The following is a 16,799-nucleotide window of genomic DNA, read 5'->3' as shown; positions in this document are numbered from 1 at the left end:
CCAATCAGGGATGGCCCCCAAGAGGGCGAATTGAGGGAAGATGCCTTCGAGATTGAGCCAATGGAAGTGCGAGCAACCGAGAGCGCGGCCACGCGAATGGAAAGGGAAGACCAAATGTAATGGCCCGCGCAGTCGGGGCGGTGGCGATGCGGGTCCCGAGCTGGCCCTATTTGGATTTGCCTGGGCGACCTCGCTGTCGACCCCGGGCACCCCGACCGATGGCTTGTTCCCCGCCGCATGTTCCTCCTGGCTCCTGTCGGATCGGAAACTGTGCTCGTGCCGGGAAGGCTACTTCTGGCCGCGCAGACCCGGCTGCAGTTCCCATGGAAACTGCTGGCTCCCGGTTGTGCGGGGATAGCTAAGGGGGCTGAGCTTCGCGGGGAGGCTCGCGGGGGCGGCCCCAGCAGCCGGACTCGCTCATCCTCGCCGACTCATCCATCCCCGGCTGGGGTAGCTCCCAGTCCGAAGAATAAAATGAAGCCTAGCTGCGGCCCCGCCCCCACGAACTGGTGAGGAACCGGCGGGGCCAATCTGCGCGTGGCGCCACAGGGCTCCCCCGGGCACGTGCCCCGGCTCGCGGCTGCGGTCCCCGGAGTCACGTGGCTGCGGCCACCAGGGCCCACGCGGCTTGCGCGCCACCTGGCGGCCTCGTGGCCTGGAATCGCTTCCCATCCCTCTCCCTGACGGCCCGCATTGAGGAGGCGGCCGCCTCAGCATCCTCCTCTGGGAAATGGGGCCAAGGCAGCCGCCCTGCCGCTGCCAAATCCCTCCCCACCCCCCGCGGTTTCCTGTTCCAGGAACACGCCGAGCCCAGTTCTACCTCGGGGCTTTGGCACTAGCTGTTCCTTCCACTAGGCATTTGCCTTCTCCGGCTTCCTTCAGGGATGGAACCTTTATCATTCTGGTTAAATGCCACCACCCTAGAGAGCCCCCCAATGCCCCCGGACCACCAACCTAAACAGCAGCCCCAGAAACTATCATTCTACTTTCTGCGCGGCGCTTGTCACAGATGTTGATGTTTAACTTAGGGGTTTACTGAACATCTCCCCAACTGGTCCCTGAGCACTCCGAGTGAGGAATAAGTGTTCTCTGATGGAATTAAGAGAGGAAGTCAGATCCCGAGTCCTGAGAGATGTTCAATAGCTTCCAGGGCCCCAACATTCCATCCCCGACCTTGTCAGAGGAGGGAGTGGACAGGCCTGCCAGGCCCAGGTAGCCGAGGCAGAGCGGAGGTTGACAGGAAAGTGTGCTGTCCGCTTCCGCCTTGTTCAGGAAAGGACCAGGCTGGAGACAGAGAGGGGTCCGCCCGCCTTCCCCCAATAATCAAGCCTAGGGAAGAACATCTCCTTTCTTGCTCTTTAATCTCGCTCTTCTCTCTTGACACAGTTCCAGCAGTGCAACCCTAGGGGCCAGCTCCAGAAATCGGGCGGGGGTGGGGGACCTGCCCCGGGGGTCCAGCCCTAGAGCGGAGCAGGGGCGCCTCCTTCCGGCCCGCGGTCCGGGCGGCCCCCCGCGGATGTCCCGGCCCTGACAGGCCCGGGCATGGTGTCCAATCGGACGAATAAATAGGGGCGTTCAGTGGTCGGGGCGGATCAGGCGGGCTTGTGGTCCGGGTGGCTTTTGAGCGTGTGGAACTTGACGCTGTCCAGCTTCTCGAAGCGCTTCCCGCAGCGCTCGCACGTGAAGTTGTACTGCACCTCGGCCGTGTGCTTCTTCATGTGCCAGTTGAGCGATGCCCGCTGTCGGCACTGGTAGCCACAGATCTCGCACCTGGGGGACAGCCCGCAGGAGGCACGGGGGGGGGGGGGGGGGACGGGGGTCAGAGTGGGCGGGGCCGAAGAGAAGCACCGGGGAGGGGTCACCTCGCCTCGGGGATGGGGCCCAACCACTAGGGCGGGGCCGGCCCAGAAAGGGGCGGTACCACCTGGGGGATACTCTGGAAACCCCAGAGGCAACGCTGGGGGCGTCACCCGCCTAGGCACTGCCCTGGGCGGGTCCGGGCCCGGATGCCCTTCCTCCCAGCCCCTCGCCGGAAGCCCGTCACTCACTGCAGAGGCGTCTCGCCTGTGTGCGTGCGCCGGTGTACCTCCAGGTGGTTCTTCCTCTTAAAGGACTTGCCGCAGGTTTCGCAGGTGAATTCACGGACACCTGAAGAAGACTATGATAACTAAGGCAGCTAAAATGAAGCGCAGCTACATCCTCGCAGGAGGCTCGGAGGCTGCCTAGGAAGGCGATTAGGCAGAGCAAGAATCTGAACTCAGATCCCTGAGGGGCACAGGACGCAAACTGCCAAGCCAGAGTGGGCCTGAGTTTGACCCAAATATTTCACCTATTGGGGCGATTTCACATAAAAATCTAAAGTTCCGGCTTCTCGAAAAGTCTGAAGCCGTGCCCTCTCGCTGGGCATGGGGGGAGGCACCAGCGCTCCCCACGAACCTATAGGCTATGACCTGGGTCAGGGAGGTGCTTGTGGCAGACGGAACAGAAATCCTGTCTCAAGTCCACTTCCCTACCCTGGGGTGGTTCAGTGTTCCTGCTCAGTCCTGAAACAGCTCCCACATGAGCATTGCTTGCAGAAGTGGGGAGCCCAGAGGCCAAGCTAGGGACGAGGCAGCCAGCCCCTGCCCAGCTACACATGACTCATAACAGCAGGTGTCCTTGTGGCCATGCAGCTCCAGCTTACTGACCACTGGGGACGTGCCCAGTGAACTGCTTTACTTCCACCATCTCACACCAGCCCTTGCGGTGGACATGGAGGAGGCTCTGAGAGAGGCAGCCCCAGGCCCAGGTTGCACCCTGCTCCCAGCCCTGGCTTCCAGGCCCAGGGCCCCCTGCCTGTAGCTCAAGCTGCCAACCCGGCCCTGGGTCTGACCTGAGTGAATGATCATGTGCCGCCGCAGGTGGTTGGATAAATAGAACTTCTTGCCGCAGCCAGGATGAGGGCACACTTTGGTCTTCCCTTTCCGATGCACGAGGTTGACGTGGTTCTGGGGGTGAGAGGGGCAGGAGTGGGTGCCATGGGCCCACTTGGGAGCTCTACAGGGTGGGGACAGATAGGGGCCGGTGGGGGCTTGCCCCTGCCCTTAGGAGGGACTCCCAGACCCAAGCTGGGGCCCAGGGGCACAACTGGGATCAAAGAGCAGCTTAACCGGGCACCTGCTCCAGTCAGACTCTGGGCTGGGGCATCCGTCAGCCTCATCAGAACCATGTCAGAACCACGGGAAGGGGCTGCCACCAGCCCAGCTTGTGGATAGGGAAACTGAGGCTCTGGAGGCTTAGTGGTTTGGTCTTGTCTTACAGGTGGGCAGTGACAGGGCTAGGACTGGAGTCCAGGGCTGTCAGCCTCACAGTGACTCTTTCTGTGCTGTTGAGCTGCCCCCAGAGCCTGGAGCAGGCAGCCCCCAAGTCATTCATTCCTTTGTTCTTTCTTTAACTCACTGGCACAACCGCTCCAGTGTGCAGCACCAGGCCTGGCACACAGATGGGGCTCAATACGTGCTTAATGAAAACATGACTTGGCAAATTCCAAGTTCTCTTGGAGCCATGTCCTGTGCCAGGAGTGGGGTTGTGATGGAACCCTGTCTCTGCTCTCAGGGCACCCTCTCCAGACCCCAGGGGGCACACTGCAGGCATGTCCTGGTAGTGCAGTGAGTGACAGGGGTGAGGAGGGAAGTAGGGTGGGCTTCCTGGCAGAGGGGCACACAGAGTTAAGCTTGGAGAGAAGGCACCCTGAGCTGACAGGGTGGCCTGGGCAGAGGCGGGGAGAGTTCAGGTGCTGGAAGAAGGGGAGTGTGGGGGGAGCCCCTGGGGCCAGGCAGGATACAGGCTGTGCAGAGACAGTGGCTGGCCAAAGGAGCAGGATGGGCAGGGCTGGAGGACAAGAGGGGAAGGCACAGAGGTGATGCCTGCCTCTCTGTGGTGAGGCTGAGACCAGCTGGGGCCAGGTGTATGCGTGCGAGACAGGCCAGTGGTGCCTGGAGGCCTTGCCCCACAAGCCATAGTGCCCAGATGCCTTGCACAGGCAGCCCTGCTGGGCCTACCTGGGTGGGGGGCTCACCTGGAAGCTGCTGAGGGCCACGTAGACCTGGCTGCAGCCCTCGTAGGGGCAGTGGAACATCTCCAGCAGGCCATCGGCATCCATCACCCGCGACCTCTTGCTCCGCCGCCTCCTAGAGGGAAAGGGGCCTGTGGCATCGGTGCTCCCGCACCAGGAGCCGCTCCTAGTCCCTGCCTCCACCCGCCTGGCACCCACTTCTCAGGCTCCTTGGGAATCTCGTAGATGATGGCGGACATGTCGCTGCCCTCTAGCTCCTCCCCGTCGGCCTCAGCGTCAGGCTCGGCGCTCTCAGGCACCGTCGCAGCCAGCTCGGCCATCTCGGGGGCCACCAGCTCCTCCTTCTCCTCCTTCTTGAGCACGCACAGGTCCTCCTTCTCTACGGGGATGGACACAGAGTGAGTGCCCACGGGGACTAAGGCTGTTGAGAAGCTCATTCTGGGGTCACTCCTCGCCCTCCCCTCGCCAGGTCCCAATGTGCCCCCCCTTCCAGCCCCCGGACTGGAATGGCTCCCCCAGACCTTTCTTGGTCTCAATGCCTGTCATGGCAGCAGGGTCCATGGTACTGGGCGGGCCACCCTCCGGCTCTGTCTGTGTGTAGGCAGCCACGCCCTCCATCATGGCACAGGGCACCTCATCGCCCAGGCCCCCTCCGGGGGCACTGCTGCCAGCTGCCATGTTGAGGTGGATGCCCTCAGCCGTGAGGGCATCATAGCCGGGGCCAGCGATGATGATCACCTGCGACCCGGGCACCATGCCTGGCATGGGACAGCTGGCCACCACCTCGCCCAGTGCCTCCTGGGGCACGTTCTCAAAGAGGGTGCCAGGGCCCGGGCCCACTTGTACGGGCACGGGCACGCACACCACTGTCTCCAGGGCCTCTGGCCCGCTGCTGGCCGGGTTGGGGCATAGCGGGTTGCCCTGCTCAGCCAGGCTCTCCACGTGGTGGACGTCGAAGGGGATGTGCATGCCCTCCTGTGTGATGAGCCCACTGCTGCCCGCCGGGCTGGTGGGCGTGACTGCCGCCGTGGCCACTGTCGCCTTGGTTGGCTGGCCCTCGGGGGGCTCCTCGGAGTCAGAGCCAGAGCCGGAACTGGACGAGTCAGAGCTGCCGGCCACCAGGCCATTGCCCACTGTGGTGACAGAGGAGAGGGGATGGTTACAACAGTGTACAACGGCAGCAGCTGGTTTTTGTTGGAAGCCCACCTGCCCCAGGGGTTGGGCACTGCGACTCCCCTGTAAGAGTAGTCAGCTCAGTCCCATATCCTCCACTGTTGCCCTGCACTTTGGAATACTCCCCTGCCTCAGCCCCCAGACCCACACTCAGGCTTCCTGGCTCCTCCCTGGTGGCTCCTTCTCAGCCTTTTCTGTTCTTATGGGCCTGGCAAGCTCTCGCTGGGGCTTCTCCTCAGCTCTCCACTCACCCCAGCATATTGGTCGGGCTGGCCGCGTTAAACACCGCCCTCCTCCTGGACACCAGCCAGTCCAACAATTGGATTCAGTTCTGTCACCATCTGTCCAGAGACCGTGTCTGACCCCGTACGTTAAAGAACTCAATCCCACAAGACTGCCCCCACTTCAGATACCAGTCACAAGTCCCAGATCACCCATACTTCCAGCTATAAAGTGGAGGCTCTGGCAGACCTCTGCTCAGTTTCAATAATTTGCTAGAACAACTCACAGAACTCAAGAAAGTGATCTGCTTCTGATTACAGTTTTATTATAAAGGATACATCTCAGCATTTGCCCGATGGAAGAAAAACGCAGGGCAAGGTAATTATGTGTGCATGTGTGGGGCCCGTCATGGAGCTGAGAGGCTCTCTACAGATACACCAGTCTCCCAGCACCTCAACATGTCCACCAACCTGGACGCTCTCAGAACCTCACTGTTTAAGAGTTTTTAAAACTTTATGTATTTATTTATTGGCCGCGCTGCAGGGCGTGCAGGATCTTAGTTCCCTGACCAGGGATGGAACTTGCACCCCCTGCAGTAGAAGCACAGAGTCTCAACTACTGCTGCTGCTGCTAAGTCGCTTCAGTCATGTCTGACTCTGTGCGACCCCATAGATGGCAGCCCACCAGGCCCCGCGGTCCCTGGGATTCTCTAGGCAAGAACTGCACCGCCAGAGAATTCCCAAAAGTTTTTATAAGGAAATGGCTACCCACTCCAGTATTCTTGCCTGGAGAATCCCATGGATGGAGGAGCCTGGTGGGCTACAGTCCATGGGGTCACAAAGAGTCGGACACGACTGAGTGAATTTCACTTTCTCCAGCCCCCATCTGCTTCTGGGGGTTGGGGCTGGGGCTGAGAGCTGCCACTGGTGACTGGCTCCCATCCTAAAGCCTTCTAGGGGCTCATCCCTGAGTCACTTCATTGGACTGTTCCCCAGGTGTGCAGCATGTGGGATCTTAATTCCTCAACCAAGGATCAAACTCATGCCCTCTGCAGTGGGATCAGAGTCCTAACCACTAGACTGCCAGGGAATTCCCCAGCAATAAAATATGTTTAAATTAAGGAATGTACCTTTTCCCCTGCAATGCTATTGCACACTTAACAGATCACAATTTAGTATAAACATAACTTTTACATGCACTGGGAAACCAAAAAGCTCATGGGTCTCCCTTTATTTCGATATTTGCTTTATCGAGGTGGTCTGGAATGAAAGCTGCAACGTCACCTAGGTCTGCCTGCATCTATTTTTATTATAGTGCCATCTCTCCCCATGGCCTGGTGCCTCCGGTGGACAGTTCTCACCCGAACCTCCTGTGGAGGTACAGACTGTCACACCTCACTGCGTCCTCCACTGCTCTCTCTGGTGTGTGTGGGGGTCTTATGGGCGTCTCAGACTCTGGTTTGAATCTCCCCTCAGAGAAAGGCTCAAAGACATCCCTATCTAAGCCGGTGGCAGCTGTGCCCGTCCGACTGCTCAGGCCAAAGTCCTGGGGCTCTCCTTGACTTCTCCCTTTCACACCCACTTCCAATCTGTCAGCAAAACCTGTTGGCCCTGCTTCCAAAATACATCCCTGGGCAGGCAGCTTCTCCTACCCCCGCCCCGCAAATCCTGGGGAGAGTCCCACCAGCCCAGAACATGCACTTCTTTCTAATGGGTGCCCCTGCTCCCATCCTTGTCCCCCACCAAGTCTGTCTTGTCCTCAGGGGTCAGAGGGAGCCTGTGAACACCTGCTTAGGTCATCTCCCTTTCTAAGAATCTGCTCATTGCTTCCTGTGGAAGAGACAGGGCAGCTGCTCACCGAACAACCCCCCGCCCCGTGTGCCCCCCTCCCCCGTCTCTTCCTCCTGACACCTGGTGGACTACATGTCCCAGCAGCCTTTGCTGTTAGGCGTGGCAATACAGATGAGTCCCAGTAGAACAAGAGTGGAAGTGAGCTGTGTCAGGTCACAGGAGGTGGGGTGCATTTGTGTCAGCCTCTGGCCTTACCTCAGTTAATGCCCTTCCCAACTGACTTGGCATACCAGCCAAACTCTTCCATGACCACAAAGCCCGCAATCTGCCCCCATCATCTCCTCTCCAGCCCCAATGACCTCCTTTCCATACCTGGAGATGCTGGGCAGGTTTCTGCCTCAGGACCTTTGCACTGGCCACTCGCTCTGCCAAATCCTCTTTCTGCAGATGCCTGCGTGGGCTCCTCCCTCACCTCCATCACAACCTTCCTCAAGTGGTATTTCTTCAGGGATGCTTTGGACCACTTTGTTTCAAATTGCGCCCTTTTCTCTCCTGTTTTTCCCCCAATACTTGCCACCTTCCACTTCACTCTAGGTTTTACTTGTTTATCTTGTTTACTGTCTGCTTCTCTAGACCATAAACTCCACAAAGATGGGGGGTCCCTGTGCACAGGGTACCAGCTGATTGGTCCACGTTGAGCTCAAGTTTGTAAGAATGAGGGAATCCAAGACCAAGGCTGTGATGAAGTCCAAGGGGGCTAGGCATCTTACCCAGGCATTTGGTACTAATGTCCACACGCAGGAAGAAACTGGGGACTGGGCAAATGAATGACTGTCCCTTCAGCTACTCATTCGAGACACAGCTGGGGTATACTGTCTGGGTACTACATATCACATCTACAGTCCCAGAGGGTCATGTGGAGAATACAGGCTCTGGAGGGGGATCCCAGTGCCCACTCCTCCACCTGTGTAAAGTGGGGGTGCCTGCTAACCTCTCTGGGCCTGGGGCTAACTTGGCACCCACCCAGGGGGTGTTTGGGGGTATTTAAATGAGTAAATAGGACAGTAGGGCTTATGGTAAGCACCTCATCAGTGTTTCCCATCATAGTTATTATAGAATAATAATATTCCCCCATGCATCCTTGACTCATCCCTAGGCAGCAGCAGGGGTAGGGTGGGGGGGATTGCCCCTCCTTTTTTTTTTAAATAAATATTTATTTATTTGGCTGCACTGGGTCTTAGTTGCAGTACTCAGGATCTTTAGTTGCAGCATGTAGGAACGAGTTCCCTCACCAGCAATTGAACCCAGGTCTCCAGCATTGGTAGCGAGGAAGTCTTATGTGCTGGACCACCAGGGAAGTCCCAATTGCCCCTCCTTCTAACACTCTGTAATCTTTAGGGTGGACTGAGCCCTGTGGCTCCACCCTGGAGTGGGGGCAGCTTCCTAGAGAGTTGGGGCCTGGCCAGGGCGTGTGCCTGGATTCCCAATGACAATGTCCAGCTGTTAAGTGGACACTAGACTTCTTGCCAGTTAATAATGATGTTAATGACAGAATTGGCCGTGCACCCACCAGCATCCTGTGGTCCTGGTGGGAGGTCCGCCCTTGGCAGAGAGCTGGTAAGGGTGCTGTTGAGGGGCCAGGGCTGGAACAGGGACACAGCCACTCCCTCCCCCTCCCCCCCGGCCAGCGCTCACAACAGACCTGGCCAATTGCTCCCAGCATTCATTCCTGACAGCCCAGACCCAGAATCCACTGGTGTCACAGTTGGGCTGGGCCATCAAGGGATCCTTCTGGGTACCACCCCCAACCTAGCCAGACACAGAGCCAGATGGGCCAGTCACATGACTCCCAGGAGCCTTGGTTTCCTCAACTGCTAATGACGGGGCAGTGGGGAGGGTCCAGGGTGGTTCAGGGCAGGGCCTGGCATCAGGAGGACAAGATGGCCACGGGGCTGGCTGCTCTCTGGGAGCCTGGCTGACACACCACGGGACAGCCGTTGGCCGGGGTGCCCACCCGGAACACCTCTCGCCCACGGCTTCCCCTTGGCCAGCTGGGATGCCACCTGCTCAGAGATGCCTGCCAGCCCTGGTCGCTGACCCCACCCTCAGCTCCAGCAGGGTGCCTGGCAGTGGGCCCCAGGTTTCTTCTGGTGCCAAGCTCCTGAGGCAGGTGGGCAGCCCCTCACCACCCACAACGTCTCCTCTGCTCCCCCACCAGAGCCAACGGGGCCCTCCTAGTCCTGAGCAGGCCGCTGGCTCACGTGTGTGTGTGTGTGCGTGCATGCATGCGACGTGGAATGGCAGGTGAAGGACTGGGGCAGTGAGAGATGAGCATGCAGGGCCAGTGGTTGGGGAGGGATAAAGGGATGAAAAGGGGAGTGAGATGGAGGAGAGACAGTGGGGGGTAGAAGGAAAAGGCATGAGATGATGTTGGGGGCAGAAAGAGTGAGGACGAAATACAGAAAGATAGGAGGGGGAAGTGGGTCTCTGGTCTTCTTGACCAGAGAAAGGTCAAGAGCAGAGAATGGGGCACAGGGAGAAGGAGAACAGGCTGCAGGGAGGGCAAGAGGATGAGGTTCCTGAGAAAGAGGCGGAGAAGTAAAGGAGAACAAAGAGGCCAGGAGAGGCCCAGCACCTGCCAGGCCCTCCAGCCACTGAGCTGGGTTCCTGGATCCCAGCTCTGCCTACCCCTGACCTCGGGCACACTGCGTCACGCCCTGGTGGTCCCTTCGCAGAATGGGGACCAGCTCTCGGGCTCTGTAAGGACTCAAGGACGGCAAGATCACCCAACATCAGGGCCGTGTTACTCGCTGTGAGGTCTGTGATGCTGGCCTGATGCTGGCAGGGCCACAGACCCCGCAGGCCATGGTGCGCCCTCCCTGCTCCCCCAGCAGACCCACCTTTGTCACTCTCGGGGTCCGAGTCACTGAGCGGCTTCAGGGGGGAGTGCAGGTCTTGGAAGTAGCGGTGCCCGGCTTCACACTGCCACACAGCCGTGGTGTACAGGCCGAAGGTGGGGTCCAGCTCAGCCAGGTGCGGCTCGTAGGGGCAGCGGTGCTTGTGGTCCTCATACCAGATCACCACGTTCTTCAGGCAGTTCACATTGCGTCGCCGCCCTGCACACACAGGCCCGGGGCAGCGTGAGGGGCAGTGCTTGCCCCCCAACCCCGCCCAGCAGCGGGGCCCCCAGAACCATCCTCAGCCTTACGGCTCCCCAGAGGTTAAGACACCCTCCTGAGTCCTGTCTGGGCCTGTCCCCAGTACACAGATGAGGAAACTGAGGCTCAGAAATGTGAGGCCTGCCCTGGAGACAACAAAGGCTAGCCAGGGACTGTCCCCACTGTTGGGGTTGAGTCCTACACACGACAAAGCCTGGTACTTGGCAGGTGCGCAGCTGTCAGCTGCTGGTTACAGTTAGGATCGTCCTCGTCAGCTTGGCATCTCCTGCCTGCCCAGCTCAGTCACTGCACCCTGCTCACCCAGCTTTTACCTCTGCCCCTACCCACCACGGCCGACAGAAGGCACCTCTGAACACTTGGGCCAAGTCACCACCCTTCTTTGCTCAGAATTTACCGGGGCTCCCATCTCACTGGGGGTAAAAGCCAAAGACCTCCCCGAGGTTTCCCAAGCCCTGCATGTCCTGCCCCATCACCTCCCGCCATCACCTCCTCCCACTGCTTCCCTGATCACGCCACTCTAGGCTCAGGGCCTCCTCCCAGATCCTCACCTACAGAAGTACGGTCTGGCCTTAGGGCCTTTTCAAGGGTTCTGCCCTCCTCCTCCAGACACCTGCCCTGCCCCTCGCCCTTGGAGCTGGACTGCCTGGGCTAAAATCCCAGCTCTGCCACTTCCCTGTAAGTGGCTCAGCTTCTCTGAACCTCAGTTTCCCCTTCTGGGCCGGGAGAGGATAATGGTCCCCACTTCCTAAGGGCTGCCGGAGGCAGGGAGTGACGACATCCATAGGGCCCAGGACAGGTAATGGTACCTAAGATTCCTGTGATGATCCTAGTCCTGCAGCTGATGGGGAGGAAGGTGTGCCCTTGACTTTCCAGGCTGGGGGATGAAGAGGGAGGGGGTCTAGGAAAGGTCCTGGGGCTAGGGATGGTGCTAGGGCCACCAACCCAGTGATGATCATGGGGTACCACCAGCAGCCACCTCTCCTGCCCAGCACTTGCCTCCTTATCTCCTCTGGGATTGAGAGTCACGGTCTTAGCTCAGCTTCTGCATCTGACCATGAGAAGGGGAAGGGGAGGGGCTCACTGACATCAGACGGATGTCCCTGGACCACAGGCCCTCACCCTGCTGGACGTGGCCTAAGACCCACTGCCCCACGGCTCGGGGTCTTGGCCAGGGGGTTGGGAGGAGCTCCAGCCTCTGTTCCAACAGCCCACACCCAGCTCCCCTCAAGCCTGGCACACCACACGCCCTGTAGGCTGGGGCACAAACAGTTCCCTCTGCTCTGCCTGGCTCCTCCCCAGCTGACTCCCACGCACCGGGCAGGAGAGCAGAGGAGCGGATGGGACCCCTTGGGAGATGCACAGACCTGGGTTTGCAGTCTGGCCTGGCCACTTTCTGGCTGTGCAGCCTGGGGCAGTGACTCAGCCTTTCTGGGTCAGATGGGGGCAATGAGAGCACTCTCGCTGGGCACAGCACTGGTTCAGGTTGCCTCCGACCCTTCCTGGCCCCACTCCCACCCAAGCCCCAGGCTGGGTCAGGCCTCTCCTCTGGGCCTCCTGGTGCCCCTACATCCCCACCCCAGGCCTGCTTGGTCTGCCCCCCACCCCCCCATCTTTCCTGTGAGACTATGGGCTCTGGGAGGCCAGGGCTGACTCTGCCCCATCTCACATGGTGCCTGGCATGCGTAGGCCCTCCATAAACCATCTGCGAGGGAGGGAGGGTGGGAACCAGCCACAAAGCCACTTACTCCCATCACCACCCCCACCCTGGCCACAGCTCCACTTACTTTTCTTCCGCTTTGGCTTTTTGGGGACTTGCTCCCAAGGCTTCCTGTAACAGAGAGAGGAGGCAGTGGGGAGTGACCCCGGGGACTGATGATGGTGAGACCCTAATCCTGCTCATGTGGGGCAGCATGGGAGCTTCTGCTTCCTGGGCCTGGCCTGCTGTCCACGGCGGCTTCACTTGGGCTCTGCTGCCCTGGCATGGGGTCTACCATCATCACCCACCTCAAAGAGTGGGAAACTGAGGCCCTCAGCGTGAGGCCGCCTGCCCAGGGTCCCCAGACTGGGGAGTAGACTTATCAAGGGTGAGTTTATTTGGGGAGTCTGACCTAATCGGGGAAGACTTTAAAAGTGTACTGCTGGCTCAGTGTTGAGGACTCTGCCTGCCAGTGCAGGAGACACAGGTTTGAAACCTGGTCTGGGAAGATCCCACATGCCGTGGAGCAAATAAGCCTGTGGCCACAACTACTGAGCCTGTGCTCTAGAGCTCGGGAGCCGCAACTACTGAGCCCATGTGCTGCAACTACTGAAGCCTGCGCACTCTGGAGTCTGTGCTCTGCAACAAGAGAGGCCACTGCAGTGAGAAGCCCGCACACCACAACTAGAGAGCAGTCCCCGCTCTCCGCAACTAGAGAGAAGCCCTCGAAGCAACGAAGACCCAGCACGACCGAAAGTAAAGGAGTAAAACTAATAACAATAATAAATGCACTGCTGAAGCCACAGACTGGAGACAGAGAGCAAGGGGGCCTGAAGCCAGAGACTGGAGACAGAGAGCAAGGGGGCCTGTGAGGCGCCAGGACCTGAAAATGGCCCAGCAAGACTGTAGGAACCCCAGCCGTACAGCCCCGAGGAAATGGATTCTTCCAAAGCTCTGAGCAAGTTTAGAGGCAGGTCTCTCCCTGGGTGAGCCTCTAGGCGACAATGGCATATCAGGCTGATACCTTGATTTCAGCCTTGAGACCCTGAGCTGAGGATCCAGCTACAATGTGCCAGATACCTGACCTGCAGAAATGTGAGATCATAAATCTGTGTACTTTTAAAGCCACTGAGTCTGTAGTCAGTTGCTACCCAATAGCACCATCATAGACGACCTCAGACTGCCCCATCCAAGGTCCTGCACATTCTGCCCCTGAGGCTGGACCAGAGTCCTGGGAAGATGGTCAGGCCCTAACGGCCCGCTCGACGAAGGTCCTGCCCAAAGGCCATGCCATTGTGTCCACCTGCCTCCAGAGCTTTCCCCCGCCCTGCCTGGGTCCCCACACTGTGTGCCCCAGTGGGCCATGGCCTGGGGGAGCCCAAAGGCAAGGGGGGCCCATGGTCTACTATACCAGGATGGCCACCAGATCTGCCAAGCAGATTCCTGACCCCACGTGGGTCTCCCAGCTGCAATCCAGCACAGATTCCGAGATGCTTTAGAGCCATCTCTTCCTGGACTGGCCCAGGCCTCCCTCCACCTTCCTGCCACCATGCTTCAGGGTCTGCCCACCTGATTCAGACTGCTTCTCTGCTCTTCCTCATCTAAACCATAGCAGCAGGCTCTGGGACCGTGGGTGAGCAACCCTGCCTCCCCGTGCCTCAGTTTATCGATCTGTAGTGGGGCTCATGACAGTACCTTCTTCATGGGGTTGGCACGACGTTATAGACATTGTAAAGAGCCTGGTAATTATTCACTCAGCAAATGGTGATAATGATCACATTATTTAATCGCTCAGTCGTGTCCAATTCTTTTGCAACCCCATGGACTCTAGCCCACCAGCCTCCTCTGTCCATGAGATTTCCCAGGCAAGAATACTGGAGTGGGTTGCCATTTCCTCCTCCAGGGCATCGAACCCAAGTCTCCTGCATTGCAGGTGGATTCTTTACCACTGAGCCACCTGGGAAGCCCAATGATGACCATTATGATTCTCAATATTGTCACAGAGCCAGGACCTGAGACACTGGTCTCCTTACTGTGGCTAGGACCACCCTCTTGCCATAAATATCCTGAAAGCTGGGCTAGGGTCTCTCTTAAGCTCCAATGCCCACCCTCTCTGACCCTTGTCCAGCCTGATGACAAGTCTCAGCTGCCATACTCCACGTCTGGTCCCAGGACAGCTCCTCTGGGCTCCTCTATCCCTCCTGTCCAGGCTCTGCCCAGGAATCCGTGCCCATGTCCCATCCCAGGAGCCTCTATGCCCTCCCATGGCCCCACCTCCCCTCCAAGGGGCCAGACTGATTGCCTCAATTCTCACCCAAACCCAAATCTAAACACCCACAACCACTTCCACCCATTCATAGCCTCACCATGGCTGGGGTGCTGGGAACTTCACTTCGTGGTGTAGACAGGCTTGGTGTCACTCGGACCGTAGTTCAAGTCTCATCTTTGCTACTGACTGCCTATGTAATCCAGAGAAGGCAATGGCACCCCACTCCAGTACTCCTGCCTGTAAAATCCCATGGATGGAGGAGCCTGGTGGGCTACAGTCCATGGGGTCGCTAAGAGTAGGACACGACTGAGCGACTTCACTTTCACTTTTCACTTTCATGCATTAGAGAAGGAAATGGCAACCCACTCCAGTATTCTTGCCTTGAAAATCCCAAGGACGGGGGAGCCTGGTGGGCTGCCGTCTATGGGGTCAGAGTCGGACACGACTGAAGCGACTTAGCAGCAGCAGCCTATGTAATCTCAAGCAGGTTTTGTCCCCTCTGGGCCTCAGTTTTCTTATCTGTGAAGTGGGGATAACTGCGGTGCCTCCCACACAGAATTGCCATGCAGGTTAAAGGAAGAAATTTCCCTGAGTGTATTTTCTGGATTACTCACGTATTGTGCCCTGAGGCCAGGTTTTGCCACACCACACACAGCCTGGGGTGTCTCAGTGCCCCTGCCCCAGTCCTGCAGGCCCACACAGCTGCAGCTCAGACAAGCTTCTGGAAACATCACTTTCAGCTTAGGAACCTCCAGGGGCTCCCTCTGGCCAGTGGTTCTCAGCTCCAGCTATACAGCTTCAGCTCTTCAGAAAAAATATAGGATCTGCAACTCTACCCAGACTAACTGAATCAGAAACTCCAATAGTTGTGACACTGGCCTGAAGTTGTATAAGCTCCTAGCATTTCTTGCCCTGCTCTTTGTTGGGCATATAAGCCAGCCTGCTACCCTGGGGAGGGAGTGGGTATAATTCAGCAGGTTCTGGTTGATTCCTGATCCCCAGAATCTCCTCTGAGAGAAATGTGTTGAAAGTATGCAAGTGAAAACCAGGGCAGACCAGGGTTTTGTTGCAGCATTGCTTGCGATAGGAAACAAACATCGTAACAGCTAATATTCAGACAGCTCACTATGTGCCGGGCACTGTTCTAAGCATTTCGGTGTAATTTAACTCATTTAATCATCACACCAACCTATAAGGCAGAAAGAGAATTCCTTCCTTACAGGTCATTTTTAAGACCAAGGTTCCATAAAGACCTCTGCCCTCCACCTGAGGAGCTAACTTGGGGTTTCCTCTTCACCCGAGTCTCCCTAGGCAGAGGTGTTCCCCAAGAGCCAAGAGGTTGTGGGATTGTAAGGGGTCCTCTGGGAGTGTGCGGCCTTGGTTTCTGGGAGTGGACCCCATGCAATGCCAGGTGGGTCACTGGAATCTCAGGACGGTTAGGGCTGGGAGGCCTGGGATGTTCAGTCACAGCCCCAGGCTACACTGTGGAGGTTTAAGGGGATGAGGCCTTTGAGGTTCCTGGGGCCAGTGGAGACCTCAGAACCTTGAGGCTTCGGGGAGGCGGGGCCGCCCCTCCAGAGACTGGGCCGTTAGAATGCTTGGAGGTGGGTCCCATACCAGGATTGGGCAGCCATAGCCCTAGAGGGCGGGGCCAAGGGCCCAGGAGGCGGGTCGAGAGGCTGGATACATCCTAGGATTGGGCAGTCGGAGCGACGGGAGGTGGGGCCGCGAGCCAGGCGCGTCCCAGGACCTGCAGTCGGAGACCCAGGCCGGCCGCCGGGGCGCCGGGCGGGGCTCACAGGTGCCATGGGCGGGGCCTGGGGGCAAGTGGGGGCGGGGCCAGGCTCAGCGGGGGATGGGGGCGTCTCCTCCCTCACTCCCTCCCACCCTCACGCCGGGCCCCCTCACCCGTGGCGGCCGCTACGCTGGCCGCGCTCCAGCGAGATGAGGTAGGCGGCGAGCTTGGCATCGCTCCAGCCGCTGCGGCGCCGCAGGTCCACCCAGGGCCCGTGCGCCTCGCCCAGGTACACGCGCCTCACGTCGTACTTCTTCCGGGACTCGAGCCGCCGCCGGGCCCGGTCCGACTCCGTGAGCCGCGGCCGGCCCCGCGCCTTGCGGCCCGCAGCGCTCTCCTCGGCGGCCGCCTCCCCGCCTGCGCCTGCCTCAGCCTCCGCCTCCGCCTCGGGCTCCGGCGCCCGCTCCGCCATCCCCCCCTCCCTGGTTACCAGCCTCCCCCGTTGTTAGGAGCCCGGCCGGAAGTGGCGCGCATGTTCCGCGCCGGCGGGAAATTTCTGATGGACTCTCACTGCCCCACGGCGTCAAAAGGAGACCGAGAGCAGAAGCTGCGCATGCGCAACAAACGCTTGCACCAACTCCCTCTTCTTAATCCCTTCTGTTAAACTTTTGAGTAAACAAG

At 58.9% G+C, this 16,799-nt stretch overlaps 1 protein-coding gene across 3 annotated transcripts; it reads right to left on the bottom strand.

Moving 5' to 3' along the window:
* Positions 1–1,344: 1,344 nt before the first annotated feature.
* ZNF653 (zinc finger protein 653) lies at positions 1,345–16,687 on the bottom strand. Of its 3 annotated transcripts, XM_027547652.1 has the most exons (10): positions 16,292–16,687; positions 12,203–12,246; positions 10,140–10,355; positions 5,479–5,568; positions 4,576–5,187; positions 4,253–4,433; positions 4,058–4,169; positions 2,873–2,987; positions 2,049–2,148; positions 1,345–1,770 (listed from the first exon to the last, which is right to left on the bottom strand). In XM_027547652.1, the coding sequence occupies exons 1-10, from the start codon at positions 16,588–16,590 to the stop codon at positions 1,593–1,595; spliced, it is 1,947 nt and encodes a 648-aa protein (XP_027403453.1). In that variant the 5' UTR covers positions 16,591–16,687; the 3' UTR covers positions 1,345–1,592. The 3 variants fall into 3 exon arrangements, with proteins under 3 accessions (XP_027403453.1, XP_027403454.1, XP_027403455.1); XM_027547653.1 differs by lacking the exon at positions 5,479–5,568; XM_027547654.1 differs by lacking the exon at positions 12,203–12,246 and having other exon boundaries at positions 16,292–16,443.
* Positions 16,688–16,799: the final 112 nt, after the last annotated feature.

Source organism: Bos indicus x Bos taurus, chromosome 7 (assembly GCF_003369695.1).
Source record: "Bos indicus x Bos taurus breed Angus x Brahman F1 hybrid chromosome 7, Bos_hybrid_MaternalHap_v2.0, whole genome shotgun sequence".
Taxonomy (NCBI): Eukaryota; Metazoa; Chordata; class Mammalia; order Artiodactyla; family Bovidae; genus Bos; species Bos indicus x Bos taurus.
This window is presented reverse-complemented; position numbering and strand designations above follow the sequence as displayed.